We start from the raw sequence: 15,940 nt of genomic DNA, 5'->3' as shown, positions 1-15,940 counted from the left end.
TAAGCCACGGGGTCCTTCTTTAGCAGCTTAGCAGGTTTTGAAGACAACGTTCTCTCTGGCGGCTTAGATTTTTTTATTAACGGCACCTCCTCTTCCGAATCTGAATTAAACAGCATTATTTTTTTTTTTAATGTATCCGTCCACAAGTAAAAAATACCCTGAGAGAGAAACTCTTCCAGGGTCCCTTTAGATTTAAACCCGTCTTTCTCAACCTTGGCAAATTTAAGATATCTGGACTTGGACTTCCAGAAATTGCCTGCCTAGCCTAGATTAGAAGTCTTAATAACCTTCAAACTAATTACGACTACGCAAATGGAATTTTTTTTTTAAAAAAACCCTGAAAATCATTTTTTTCAGTTTTTAAAATCGATTTTTGCAAGCAGATGGAGGGGGGGCAGGAATTTTTTAAAATATGTGCAAGTGACTACAGCCTCAACTAGGTTAAAATTCTTGTCTGCAGAGAAGCACTATGGTAATAGAAGCACCAGAAAAGAGACTAGACATTCACCTGTCTGGGATGGTATAGGTTCTTCTGCTTGAGCAGGGGGCTGGACTAGAAGATCTCCAAGGTCCCTTCCAGATTCTATTCTATTCTATTCTATATTTTACATTCCTTCTATTCTATTCTATTCTATTCTATTCTATTCTATTCTATTCTATTCTATTCTATTCTATTCTATTCTATATTTTACATTCCTTCTATTCTATTCTATTCTATTCTATTCTAATTTTACATTCCTTCTATTCTATTCTATTCTATTCTATTCTATATTTTACATTCCTTCTATTCTATTCTATTCTATTCTATTCTATTCTATTCTATTCTATTCTATTCTATTCTATTCTATTCTATTCTCATTATGGACAAGATCTTAGCAATCCTTTATGATCTAGTTCACAGAAAGTCCCTGAATCAAACCTCAGAATCAATGAAAGTACAAGAGATTAAAAAAAAAAGAATCAGAGTCCTTGGATCACATTTGCTAGTTAAACGGATGACAGCGAACTGAATGGGAACAAGTCCAACATAATGAAGCAGTGATACTACGGTTATGTTTGAACCTGGTACCTTCCAGGTATTATTTTTTTTTTTACAGTATTGTCCATCATTTCTGGCCACGATGGCTGACCCTAATGGAAGCTGTAGCTCAAACCAGCTGAAAGGCACTGCATGGTAGAAGGCTTTAGTTTAAAGAGATTTTTTTGTCCAGTTAATTTCATGTGAAACCAGTAATTTTATTGTGAATCCAGGGAGGCCTTAATTCTAGATAACACATCTTACGTAATTTAGGAGTGAAAATTATTGGAGGGGGGAAAAAAAAAACCTACGGAGATTTCCCAGTTGTCTCTCCGGAAAAACCTCAGCAAACAGAAATCACCGCGGAGATGTAAAATAAACCTGGAACATTAGTTATAAGGCTTACCTGAATCGTAGATGATCCTTTTTTTCTTGTTCACCTGTTTTTGCTTGAAATCACCTTCGTGAGATGGAGTTTTCACCTAAGGAAAGAGGCTCGTTATTCATCAGAACAATTCTGTCAATATTAACGCGTTTATAGGACGCTGCGTGAATCCGTAAACTTACCTTGTGGAGGATCCATTTTCATCACCCTAAACCAGGGGTAGGCAACCTTGGCTCTTTTATGACTTGGTGGACTTCAACTCCCAGAATTCCTGAGCCAGCATAGCTCAGCTTGGAAACCTCTCCCTTTCCCCTCAGCGTGGCTGGCTCAGGAATTCTGGGAGTTGAAGTCCACCAGTCATAAAAGAGCCCAGGTTGCCTACCCCTGCTCTAAACTAATAAAGTCTACATTAATTAACATTAATTATGCTTTCATATGTTCCTCTAGGTCAGGGGTAGGCAACCGTGGCTCTTTTATGACTTGGTGGACTTCAACTCCCAGAATTCCTGAGCCAGCATGGCTCAGTATGGAAACCTCTCCCTTTCCCCTCAGCATGACTGGCTCAGGAATTCTGGGAGTTGAAGTCCACGAGTCATAAAAGAGCCAAGCTTGCCTACCCCTGCCCTAAACTAACTGTTCATAATAAGAAATCCTTAAAATTCTTGAATTCTTCCTGAAGCACCAAGCGATCACCTCCCCCCCAATTCCAGTGCCTACTGTGCCATCCTGTGTCCCCCCCAAGGTGTGTGAGGGACACACGCTGGGCCCTTAGGTTTCCCAGACCCTGGTTCCCCGCCACACCCTCCACCCAAAAATGGGGTGGGTTTGCTGTGACCGGGTCCTCCCTGCATGTGGGATGCAAGCTTGCTTCACCGGAGGCTCCAGCCCTGGCCGGATCGTGTCCACTTTCTTCTCAGCCAGGGGGGGCTCTCGTTCCAGCCCCTCGGCATCGGCACCGTTTTTGGGTCTGGGGGCTCGCTCTCCTGCTTGGCAGACCTCATTGCTAACTTTGCAGACTGTATCACCAGAGGCTTTCAAGAAAAGACCGGACAGCTAGTTGTCTGGAATGGTCTAGGATAGGGGTAGGCAACCTTGGCTCTTTTATGACTGGTGGACTTCAACTCCCAGAATTCCTGAGCCAGCATGGGGGAACTATGGCACCTTCATGACTTGTGGACTTCAACTCCCAGAATTCCTGAGCCAGCCATGCTGAGGGGAAAGGGAGAGCTTTCCAAGCTGAGCCATGCTGGCTCAGGAATTCTGGGAGTTGAGGAGAACTTAAAGTTCCTAATTTAAAATTATATTATGATGCGGTGGTTTTGACATGGATTAGTGATTGGTTAAATTTGACAAATAGAAATATTCTTTCTCTTGAAGGATGGGATTTGTTATTTGGTTGGCAGGCATATTTAATTTATGATAAAAAAGTAGATAGAATTTTTAAGGCTCATATTTTGAGAAGTGCTTTACTTCGANATTTTAGGCAGGGATAATTTTAAAAGTATTTAATTCAAAACACAGCTTGTAATATTTGGTTTTAATTTGGCTTTTATCGGGGTTTATTTTCTGTATTTTTGTATTTTGTAATTTTTTGTATTTTGTGTTTACTATTTGTTTTTAATATGCTGTGAACCGCCCTGAGTCCTATGGGAGAAGGGCGGTATACAAATTAAAAATAATAATAAATAATAAATAAATAAACTCCCAGAATTCCTAAGCCGGCATGGCTCAGCTTGGAAACCTCTCCCTTTCCCCTCAGCATGGCTGGCTCAGGAATTCTGGGAGTTGAAGTCCACCAGTCATAAAAGAGCCAAGGTTGCCTACCCCTGCCCTAAACTAACTGTTCATAATAAGAAATCCTTAAAATTCTTGAAATCCCCCTGAAGCACCAAGTGTTCACCCCCCCCAATTCCAGTGCCTACTGTGCTATCCTGTGTCCCCCCCCAAGGTGTGTGAGGGACACACGCTGGGCCCTTAGGTTTTCCAGACCCTGGTTCCCCGCCATGCCCTCCACCCAAACATAGGATGGGTTTGCTGTGACCGGGTCCTCCCTGGATGTGGGATGCAAGCTTGCTTCACCGGAGGCTCCAGCCCTGGCCGGATCGGGTCTACTTTCTTCTCAGCTGGAGGAGGGGGGGCTCTCGTTCCAGCCCCTCGGCGTCGGCACAGCTTTTGGGTCTGGGGGCTCGCTCTCCTGCTCGGCAGACCTCATTGCTGACTTTGCAGACTGTATCACCGGAGGCTTTCAAGAAAAGACCGGACAGCTAGTTGTCTGGAATGGTCTAGGACAGGGGTAGGCAACCTTGGCTCTTTTATGACTCGTGGACTTCAACTCCCAGAATTCCTGAGCCAGCATGGGGGAACTATGGCCCCTTCATGACTTGTGGACTTCAACTCCCAGAATTCCTGAGCCAGCCACGCTGAGGGGAAAGGGAGAGCTTTCCAAGCTGAGCCATGCTGGCTCAGGAATTCTGGGAGTTGAAGTCCACGAGTCATAAAAGAGCCAAGGTTGCCTACCCATGGTCTAGGACAGCGGTTCTCAACCTATGGGTCGGGACCCCATTTGGGGGTCGATCAACCATTTCATGGGGGTCGCCAAGCAAGGCTGTCCGCCATTTTTTTTGTCCGCCATTTTTTCCCCTTTTCCGGTGGGTGCCTTACCTCCCTTGGGCTGGGCCAGCTGGTGGTCGGCCTGCTCCGTCTCTGCCACTTGCCAGCTACACCTCGGCCGGCGCAGGGGGCGGAACCATGCATGCTTGGCGCTCCCGGGCAGGGAAAGTCCTCGACTTACGACCGGTTGGGTAGTCCTCGACTTACAACCGGTTTAGTCCTCGACTTATGACCGGTTTAGTCCTCGACTTACGACCGGTTGGGGGTCGCGGCATTAAAAAGGTTGAGAACCACTGGTCTAGGATCTCCTGCTTGAGCAGGGGGTTGGTCTAGAAGACCTCCAAGGTCTCTTCCAGCCCTATTCTGATGGATTGATTGATCCTTCACTAACCCGCAAATCATTTCTTTGATTTATTTAGCTGCCGATCTCACAGGGAGACTTAGGGTGGCTTACGACAAGTAAAAGCAACACAAAATATAATTTTAAGGACAGCCACACGTGAAGCCTCATATCTCTGAAGTATAAAATGATCCAGCCCATCATCAAGGAAAGGCTTTGCCAAATTAAAACACGCCAGGAAAAGATATTGCTGCAAAAAGATCACAAAGCCGTCACCGAACTCTGAAATATTTTAAACTAAATACGATATGCTCACCTTGCTTTCCTTCAGTGTCGACGTTACCCCTGCATTCCTCTCTTTATTCTGGGATTTTTCCTTTCTCACAAGGCCACACTCAGGCTTCTTCCCTGGATTCACAACTCCAAAGAATTTACGGATATCCTGGTAAAAGAATCCATAAAGCAGATCTTTTCTTCTGCAAAATTTCAGGACGCACATTTGGCAAACAATTCCTATCGCGAAGCATAAAAAGTCTGCTGTTTAAGTGCTTAGACTCAATTTTATTTTCCAAGTTACTGAGAATACTACAATTTGCTAGCAAGTTTAAACAGTCTTAAGCTCGGCTATATACTGTAAATCCTGAATCTCTTAGAAATATTGACTGTAATTCAATCAGTACTTAGGATATGTTTTTTTTTTTTTAGCCCTTTGCTAAATAAATTATCCAGGGGGAAAAAACACTAGGAAAGCCATTTATGTTCAAATGTATAGGTGCAATTTCAACAGATACAATTTGATGGTTAAACTCCCAACAAGTATTGGAATAAGATTGTTATTAAAACAAGTTTCGGATCAAGATGGATGTACATCTTAAGTAGCATTTAATGAGATTTTTTTTTTTAATAGCAGGTTAAAGACCCTAGAGTATCTCTGGCTAAATTGTGTTTATCTAGTGAGGATGGCAGCTTTAACCGATCAGATTTTCAACCATTATTATTGAGGTTCTATTTTAATGCTTACATTTTTGGGGAGTAAGATATGATTTCTCTCTTATTTGGACCTTTTTGAAGAACAACTATATAACACCTTTGAAATCTTGGCAATTTTTAAAAAAGCCAAATGCCAGGAATCATTGTTACTTGCTTTGAAAACTCTTAGCCGCACTTAGTAATTAATTGCTAAACAATTATATTTTTGACCCTACATCCCACATAAGTTGATCCTTTTTATAATTGAAGTTTGAAAATAGCAGGGAAGATTTTCCATTGGAATGCCCCTAGGCTAAGAAACTAGTACATTAAACGTACAGATTTTAATCAATGCTTAAAAAGATATTACTTTTGCGTTGGACTTACATTAGCTTGAAAAAAAAATGATATAACTGAAGCATGTATTAATTAACTAAGCAGTATGGCTTAAAGCAGTGGTTCTCAATTTTTTTAATGCCGCGACCCCAACCGGTCGTAAGTCGAGGACTAAACCGGTCGTAAGTCGAGGACTAAGCCGGTTGTAAGTCGAGGACTACCCAACCGGTCGTAAGTCGAGAACTTTCCCTGCCCGGGAGCGCCGCGCATGCGTGGTTCCGCCCCCTGCGCCAGCCGAGGCGTAGCTGGCAAGCGGCAGAGACGGAGCAGGCCGACCACCAGCTGGCCCAGCCCAAGGGAGGTAAGGCACCCGCCGGAAAAGGGGGAAAAAATGGCGGACAAAAAAAAATGGCGGACAGTCTTGCTTGGCGACCCCCATGAAATGGTCGATCAACCCCAAATGGGGTCCCGACCCACAGGTTGAGAACCACTGGCTTAAAGGCTGTAGAGTCTCTGAGATGCCTACAAGTCTATCTACACTTCAACAAAATCCAAGAATGCAATTTTATGAAGTATTACAAGGTGAAAATAAATTTACCATCAGGTATTTTTGATTTGTAGAAGAAAGAATTGGAATAATATTGAATTCTAGAAAGTCAATGGGTCCATATATTAAAAAAAAAAAGGGAAAATGCACTTCCTTTGATTTCTGAATGAGTTCATCAAAAACAAATTTCAGGTGTATTGGACCTCCCCAGAAATGTTTAAAAAGGATATTAGACTTCTTATAATGTAATCTAATTATTCTATTCTATTCTATTCTATTCCATTCCATATTCCAATATCTATTCTATTCTATTCCATTCTTCTATTCTATTTATTCTTCGTTCTTCTATTCTATGCCATTCCATTCTATTCTATTTCCATTCTATTCTATTCTATTCCATTATTTTATTCTATTCTATATTTCAATATCTATTCTATTCTTCATTCTTCTATTCTATTCTATTCCATATTCTAATATCTATTCTATTCTATTTCATTCCATTCTTCTATTCGATTTATTCTTCAGTCTTCTATTACATTCCATTTTATTCTATTTCCATTCTATTCTATTCCATTATTTTATTCTATTCTATATTTCAATATCTATTCTATTCTATTCTTCATTCCTCTATTCTATTCTATTTTCCAATATCTATTCTAGTTATCCTATTCTATTCTTCATTCCTCTATTCTATTCTATTCTATTCTATTCTATTCTATTCTATTCTATTCTATTCTATTCTATTCTATTCTATTCTATTCTAATCTAATCTCCAATATCTATTCTAGTCTATCCTAGTCTCTTCTTCATTATTCTTCATTATTCTTCATTATTCTATTCTATTCTATTCTTCATTTTTTCTCTTCTATTCATCTCTCCACGGAATTGATGTTTGGTGAAGGCTTCCACTTCCTGTGTTTTAATCTTGACCCAAGTATCGCCCACATACCTATACTAGTGAGCGGGTGAAAATCCTGGGAAAGAGTTTAGGGCTTTGGTTTCTACCTCTTGCAGGTAGAGATTGGCCCCCATTATGTCAGTACCTATCCCTTCTTCCCTCTCTGACATCACAATTGATGAAACTTCCTGGATGAGAAGCAAAACATTTCTTTCGTTTTTCTTCCTCAAGTAAAAAACAGCCCGGTTGCCTTTTGAAAAAAAACACCTTTTAGTCCTATTGCTATGGTTTTATTTTTGGTTCAACTGAACACACGTGTTAAAATAATTTAAACAAAAATATTACACTGAATAACCTCTCAAATGAATCATGTCTCTAAAATCTATCTATCTATCAAACTTGGAATACAGCAAAGTAGATAAAAACTATGGAAAGAAAAACAATATTTGATTTTAAGCCACAAAACCTTGACACCACTGTTATCTACTTCTGAAAAGTCTTTTGTTCTAAAAAAAAACAAGATAGCACAAAGCATTGCCAAACAATCCAGATTTAGTCAGCTTAACTGATTCTGTAAAAGTATGAATAATTATTGCATAGATCTTTTTTCTGTTAATTAGAAAGGGCATTTTATGTTTAGGGTATTTAATTACCATCACATATTTTGGGAACTTTTTTTCTCCCATGTATAATAATTATTCAGTATCTTTCCTTTTATATTTCAGTATTTTGATAAGTAAAACCAACAACAAAAAATACTGGAACTTATTTATTTCCAATAAATTTGTTTGCTGAGGAATTAATTATTCCATTGGGTTCAACAAAATTAGGACTGGACTATACACACAAGCAGCTAATCAAACAGTAAAACAGTCAGTGCTATTTCAGTTCAGAATTGGAAAACATATGTTCAAAGGTAGAACTCATTCATTCACACGGAAAGTAAATAATTAGCAGGACGTATTATCTCCTTGTGAAAATTTTCTGGACATGGAAACAATGGAATGGAAACACAAATATATGCATTTCCAGAGGTGTAACCTATAACATATTAAAGTATAATCCGTTAAAATTTTTATTCTCCATGGCTTCTGCAAACTGTGAATGCTATGACACATAGGCCAACAAACTCTCCTTAGATTATAATTCTACTTCAAAAGCAGAGTAATAATTCCAATACTTCCAAATCAATATGTACATATTAAAGGGCTTAAATATGATTCATGCATCTACTGCCACTCAATTAAAGTGCCTAGTTGTCCACTGCATTTTATGGTAACTACATGCTTTTGAGCTGATAATCAAAAATCAGGTCACATTTATTTACCTTAGGATGCTAGTCTATATTATCCTACAAAGAGATTTAAATGCCTTCTCATAACCAAATTATATATTTCGTATCTTATGCTGATGGTCATTTAGCCCTAGATGGAACTGTCAAAGTTTGATAAATGCTTTTGCAGTTTCTTTTTTTATATATAAGTACAGCAAGCATACATTCTTTTTAGAAAGCAAAGATAAAAAAATAATGGTGCAAGACAAAATAAACGGTCGGATGTCTTTCTCTTCCCACCTTAGAAACTAAAATGTTTTCTCCCAGTTTTACCAATTTTATGAGAGAGCAAAGACAAGATTAAAGAGCTGTACACCAATGAAGCCAAAAAGTACATTCTTTGGCACACACCTATATTTACAAATACAGAGAGAAAAGCTAAATGTTGATCAGAGGAAAGAAGCCATTTCCAAATATTACTCAACAGAAAAAAAATAAAAGTACTGGAAACTGAAGTAGGTATCAGATAAAATTATAATTATTCCAAAGCAGTGAGAAAATATCCACTTTCCTACATGGTTGATTTTAAAAAAAGATGGATAAAAATGTATGTTATATTGCAGTTTTATCTTTTCCCGATGCAAAGAAGGCACAATAATGCTTTGTGTTATGTACTACACAACACTGAACACAGCAAAACCACAAGTCTGATCCTGTGCTCAGTGTATTGACATTATGAGCATCCTTTCTCACCTAATTACATACAATTGCACAAAGCATGTCGAGATTTTAGAATGTCAAAATAGCACAAAAACCTAAAAACTTCGACTGTCAGCCTGTCTTGAAGGTTGCTAGCTTCCTAAGAGACAAATGAGAGACAAATGTTGTGAAACCACTATCTATATTTAATAGAGTATACAGTGATTGTATCTGCAAACATGTTTACCAAGAAAGTCATTCCTACTGGGTTCACAAGGACTGGCTGCTAAAAATGCATGCAATTGAAGATTTAATCTATCAGCACTGATAACAGTCTGTATCCTTGACCTATATCCTTCTGAACCCAGACAAGATGCTTAGGGAATAACTAGAGAAAAACAGGAGGCAGGATACTTGATAAGCTAAGTTTGTTGCTCATGATAAAATCTAAAAAGCAACAAGCAGGCCACTTCTAAACATAAATCTGTACTCATTTTAAATTTAAAGGCGTCTGTGATCGTTTCCACTCCATTCTACGTAAGGAGGATGTCTTTTTATCCATTTTTTTAAAAGTATCAACTGAAGAAAAAGACAGACTGTTAAGGACAAGTGCTCTCATCCTAAACAGCTTGGGTAACCTATTTTAGAATTAAACAGGAGACAATGAATAATTCCTTACAAATTGCTATAGAAGCAAAGCATATAAAAGAGAGATGTAGGAAAAAATTGAGCTCTCCATACTGACAAATACTTCCAATTTGCAGCCATGAAATACATCCAAATTGCTGAAATTGGCCACCCAAGAAATTCCAACAAGCTCTGATTTGCAGTCAGGAATATTTGGCATCTTTGCCAAATATTCATTGTCGATTTCAGAAAAGGCATCTCTGTGTTTGTGCAATTTTAGCAGAGGAGTATCTCTAAAGGCATGGAGAAAACAGCGCTGATACAGTCTCCTTATAAATAAGGAGAATGGGACAGACAGACACACACACACACACACACACATATAATATATATATGGAAGTTTCTGTGTTGTAAGTTGAGGACTACCTGTATACTACATTAATTTTAATTAATGTAGTATACAGGTAGTCCTCAACTTACAACAGTTCATTTAGTGACCATTCAAAGTTACAATGGCGCTGAAAAAAAGTGACTTAGGACAATTTTTCACACTTACGACCTTTGTAGCATCCAGCTGGGCACATGATCAGAATTCAGATGCTTGGCAACTGGTTCATACTTATGACCGTTGCTGTGTCCGGGGGGGGGGTGTCATGTGATCCCCTTTTGCAACCGTCTGACAAGCAAAGTCAATGGGGAAGCCGGATTCACTTAACACCCGTGTTACTAACTTAACAGTGATTCGCTTATCAACTGTGACAAGTCGCAAAATGGGGCAAAATTCACATGTCTCATTGGACCACAGAAATTTGGGGCTCAATTGTTGTCGTATGTTGAGGACTTACCTGTATTCAACAACTCCCAGAATTCTGGGAATTTCTGTGTCCTAAAATTAATGGAGGATATCCAACATGTCTGAAATGGTATATAGGTTCTCCTGCTTGAGCAGAGGGCTGGACTAGAAGACCTCCAAGGTCCCTTCCAGCTCTATTCTATTCTATTTGATTAACTCCCAGAATTCCCCAGCCACCAAGTAACTTATACAAAGCCACAAAAGCGGGGCAATACAGAATAAAGCGAGCTGGAAGGGGCCCTTGAGGTCTTCTAGCCCACCCCCTCCTTGCTCGAATACATAAAAGTCAATATACTGATGAGTATTAAGAAGGTTAGCTTGACTTTCTTTCCACCTGGCATTGGATTCCTGCTAGGACCGAAACCCAAATCTCTCCCGGACCGAGCCTGAGGCAGAATAAAATGAAAATTTCAGCGGAATAATTAAAAAAAAAGGGGGGGGGAGAGGAGGAGAGGAAAGCAAGAGCCCCCGTTAAAGATTACAGCCCATGCGAGCCCCCTCCCCTCTTTAAACCGGCCAGCCCTGGCTCCCGAGACCCCCCTTGACGGGTCCCTAGGGCCAGGCCCGGGCGAGCAAGCCGGCCACGGCCGCTCTCACCATGTTCCGGCCTGACGGGCTGCCCGGGCGCCGCCACCGCTTCCCTTCACGACGCTTCCCGAGGCGGCGGCGCGGCGGCCATCTTGGCGCCAACGGCTGGGCGCATGCGCGGGGTGACGTCACGGCGTGGCGCGCGCGCGCGAAGTAGGCCTCGTTTCTCGGCCCCGCATCCCACCGCTGAGGTAAAACTGAGGTTCCCTACCGCTTCACGCCGCTCCGGCTTGACTCTCGTCCGTTGAGGAATGCGGGCCAGGATGGATGAAGGGATGAATGGGAATCGAGGAAAAAAACAAACAAACAAGGCCTGCCGTTCTTCCGGGCGACCGTTAGAGGGCCACGACGTTGGGCTGTGGTGCTGCCCTCTAGGGTCCGGCTGAGGTATTGCAGGCAAAATGGCGTGGCTGTGTCTAAATCAGGATATTTCATCCAGGTGCAGTTCCCTGGAAATACAAGATTAGAAAACTTCTGGGATATCATATGGAATAACAATATATCCCAGGTTTTATACATATATGTATATGTATATATGTGTATATATGTATATACATATGTATACATATACATATACATATATACACACACAAACATATATACAAACATATACATATATTTACATAGACATACATATATATACATAGACATATGTAAACATATATATATATATAACCCTGTATCCCATACATACATCCCTATACATATATATAGACATACATATATATACATAGACATGTATACATATATATAACCCTGTATCCCATACATACATCCCTATACATATACATATATATACATATATATACATAGACATATGTATACATATATATATATATAACCCTGTATCCCATACATACATCCCTATACATATACATATATACATACATATGGTAAAAGCATACGAACGTAAATGAGCACCAGGAAAAACAAAACTTTTAAAAAGTTTTAAAAGTTTTAATAAATAGTGATCCAAGCTTTCGCCGGCATCTTCAGGGATCCATGTCGGTCAATGGGAGGGTGCTTCTTATATTCCGGCCACCTAAGAAGTGCCCTCCCATTGACCGACATGGATCCCTGAAGATGCCGGCAGAAAGCCGGCAAAAGCTTGGATCACTATTTATTAAAAATTTTTAAACTTTTTAAAGGTGCTCATTTACGTTCGTATGCTTTTACCATGAACACTCCCAGGAATCAATTGTCGGTTTTTAGCATTGTTTTTAATACATACATATTTATATACATGCATATATATATACACACACATATATACATACACAAGTATATATGTGTATATGTATGTGTATATATATGTATGTATATATGTATGTATGTATACACAACACACACACACATTGACTGCATGTCAGAAAGCCGCCAAAGGTGATCACATGACCTCGGGACACGGCAACTGTCATAAATACGAGTCAGTTGCCAAGTGTGTGAATTGTGATCACGTGACCATGGGGATGCTGCAATGGTCATAAGTGTGGAAAACGGTCATAACTCACTTTTTTCAATGCCATTGTAACCTTGAATGGTGATTAAACGAATGGCTGTAAGTCGACAACAATCTGTATCACTATGTATAGCTATCTCTCACACAAACACACACACACGCACACACTTCGTGACGTTGCGCTGTGTTGAACCCTAGCATGGTGAGATCCAGTTGCCGTTCAAGATGGTCCCGGTTCGTATTTATAAAAGGTATTCATTAACCTCGTTTGCAACATGAAACAGGAACTGGCACAGATTCAGTTCCTCTTTATTCAAAAGAGAGGAGATAAGAACTTGAATGTTGATTCACAGCTGACCCTGATCAAGCAGAAAACTTGATTTATGCTTCCATTTGGAAAGTTCGCTCTTTAATCCTTGGATGGTTTGGGAGGGGGGGGAGGAAAAAAGAGCTTATTTCTGCTGTTGTATCTCTCACTCTGGAGATGATGTGAAATATCTCTGTCTCAGAATTCAAAGATATTCTAGCAAGGGCATCCCCACAACATATTAGGAGGTTGGACTAGATGACCTCCGAGGTCCCTTTCAATTTTATCATTATTATTATTATTATTATTGTGCTTAATTACAACAGTAGAACGTCTCAAAAGACAGAGTGGAAGGCTGCCTTTGTAGAAGTCTCTGTATTCTTTGCTTAAAACATGCTGGAAAATAACATCCTTGTGAGCAGCGATTGTATATTTGTGTTCCAGGATGACATCTTTTTCTTTTATATATATATATATGCGATGGAACTATAGGCGAGGATATATGTTGATAAAATCTGCAATACACATTTCACCACCAATTCTTACACCTCCACTTTAGCGGAGAGTTCTCTTTATGGAATTAATTTTCTAGAGTAATGAACAAGCAGGATTGTAACTTATCTGTTTGTAGTTTTAGTTTGTGATCTGCGGAGTTGTTTCCTGTAATTTCCTGGTGTTTTGTTTTAATGTTATACATCGTCCAGATTCTTCATGAGTCAGGCAGCTTTATGTATATGTTTATTAGATTTTTAATCCCACTTTTATTACTTTATAAGTAACTCAAGGTGATGAACACACACAATCCTCCTTCCTCTCCTCTTTTCTCCATAACGACAACCCAGTGAGGTGGGTCAGGCTAAGAATAAGTGACTGGCCCAAAGACACCCAACTGGTTTTTGGCTAAGGCAGGAAGAGAACGCACATAAGCCAGCACTTTAGCCACCACACAAAACTGGCTCTATCATAACTTTGACAAATAAATAAATGTATATTCCAAAAAACAATAACATCACTTACAAATCAGAGAAAACAGCCAAGGATTTGTCCGATGTCAGATTTAAAAGAATATATTTTTCTGCCTCATCTGAAAATCAGGGTGAAAAAAAAATGAGGATTGGCTTGTTTTGGAGTGCAATTACAGCATCCAGAGGATACCAAAACCCATCTGCTTTTGTGTAATTGTTGCCAAGGCCACAAACATTTCCAACATCCAGAGATACGAACAGCTGCTGACAAAAACACGTACATTGTGAACCTCGAGAGCTTAAGAGGAGATTTTGTGTGTGTGTGTTCTTGTTGTTGTTATCCGTTGCAGCTTTTGCCCTTGCAGCTGGCATTTGATTCCTTACTTGAGGCCATGGTGTCTCAAACACAATTACTTTCTATTCCCTTTAAATATAATCAAATCAAGAGTTAGCATCTTCTGACAGCCGACAAGCTCTGATTCACAGCTTCAGAAGCAGCTATAAATTGGGATGCGTTCAGGGTTAGATACCCCGCCGGCGTTCCCCAGTGGACAGAAGAAGCAGAGTTAACAGAGATTATTGCCTTGCCTCTCACCACCGATCCTAAGTCCTGTAGTTCAAGCTAATTATTAACAGGGCTTCTGGAACCACAAGATATTTTTTTTTTGAACCAAAGCTTTGATAAGACGCTCCAGGGATCAGGAGGCGAAGGAGACAAGCTATGCAGCCAGGAATCCAGGAATCAATTTTTGGCAGCCTCTAAAACAGAAATGTGACTTTTAGCATCTGCTCCACAGGTATACAATGGCTGGCTGGCATCTGAAGGGTCTATGGGTTTTCTTTTTCATGCGGTCCATTGCTGGATTTCACCGGAGTGGAATTTCTGTCTGGGATAAGGATCCCCGTTTAAGTCCTGTGAATGAAACTCAGCTGTTCCTGCGTGACACGTTCCCTCCCAATTTCCTGTGGGGAGTGGGAACCAGTGCCTTTCAGGTGGAGGGGAGTCAGCAAGGGGATGGGAAAGGTGCCTCAATTTGGGAACACTTCCTCCATTCCAACTTCAGAGATGCTTACAGGACGGAGGACTGGAGCAACAGCTACACATTCCTGGAAAAAGATTTAGCCGCCCTGAGTTTTTTGAGGGTCTCTTCCTACCACTTTTCCCTCTCCTGGCCGAGGCTCTTTCCTACCGGCATGGTGACAGCCGTCAATCAGAAAGGACTCAGCTACTACAACCGTCTGCTGGATGCTCTCGTCCAGAGAGGCATTGAGCCCGTCGTCACCCTGTACCACTGGGACTTGCCGTGGGAACTGCAGGAGAGATACGGAGGCTGGGAAAACGACTCCCTGGTTGACGTTTTCAACGACTATGCCACTTTTTGCTTCCGAGCCTTTGGAGATCGGGTGAAGTACTGGATTACAATACACAACCCTTATCTCGTCGCTTGGCACGGATACGGCACAGGGCTTCATGCCCCCGGAGAGAGGCGCAAAGGTGCTGCCTACGTGGTGGGACATAACCTGATCAAGGTAGGGCAGGGAGAGTTTTTGTCATAAAGTGGCAGCCAATCCTAGCACAAAAGGAAAGGTGTAAGAACGAAAGAGGACAGTGGGCACCGGGCAAATAATGCTTCCTTTGCACATGAAGTGTAATTTTTTTGCTTCCTCGCAATAATTTCTCTACATTTCTCGGGAGGAAAATAAATCTACGGCTGGTCTAATTGCACCATAGAAAGTCAAGGAGATCACGAATCCGTTGTTAACAGTGCTATCTTTTAGTGGGAATTCGCCCTTTGACAAATCTTGCTTGTCTGCTGACAAGCTTTCTTTTTAGTTTGTCCTGATTCCCTAATAATCAGAGTCCTAGAAATGTTGAGACGAGCCCCCCAAACTATAGCTGATTGCTCTAGAGTTCAAGCCAAAAGAAGGAATCACAAATACATTAATTCTGGAGTGGTAACTTCTCATTCCAGATTGTGGCCTCCCCCCCCACCCGCTGCTGATCTCACACATTCTTTTTGTTTCAAGATAAACATGTCAATATTTACCAACGTCGGTAGGACATC

At 40.6% G+C, this 15,940-nt stretch overlaps 1 protein-coding gene and 1 long non-coding RNA gene across 3 annotated transcripts in view; one reads left to right on the top strand and one right to left on the bottom strand.

Moving 5' to 3' along the window:
* Positions 1–1,475: 1,475 nt before the first annotated feature.
* LOC107302810 lies at positions 1,476–11,170 on the bottom strand. Of its 2 annotated transcripts, XR_001549394.1 has the most exons (3): positions 11,153–11,170; positions 4,670–4,795; positions 1,476–1,500 (listed from the first exon to the last, which is right to left on the bottom strand). It is a non-coding gene; the product is annotated as an uncharacterized LOC107302810 (long non-coding RNA). The 2 variants fall into 2 exon arrangements; XR_001549395.1 differs by lacking the exon at positions 1,476–1,500 and having other exon boundaries at positions 4,668–4,795.
* Positions 11,171–14,720: 3,550 nt separating this feature from the next.
* The window catches only part of KLB (klotho beta), an 18,045-nt gene continuing 16,825 nt past the window's right edge, over positions 14,721–15,940 (top strand). Inside the window, exon 1 of the mRNA XM_029287301.1 lies at positions 14,721–15,404. Within this exon, the coding sequence (XP_029143134.1) occupies positions 14,721–15,404 (684 nt within the window). The remainder of the gene's footprint in view (positions 15,405–15,940) is intronic.

Source organism: Protobothrops mucrosquamatus, unplaced genomic scaffold, assembly GCF_001527695.2.
Source record: "Protobothrops mucrosquamatus isolate PMUCROS unplaced genomic scaffold, P.Mucros_1.0 scaffold_292, whole genome shotgun sequence".
In the NCBI taxonomy this organism is placed as follows: domain Eukaryota; kingdom Metazoa; phylum Chordata; class Lepidosauria; order Squamata; family Viperidae; genus Protobothrops; species Protobothrops mucrosquamatus.
The sequence above is the reverse complement of the archived record's forward strand: the minus strand, read 5'-3'. Positions and strand labels throughout refer to the sequence as shown.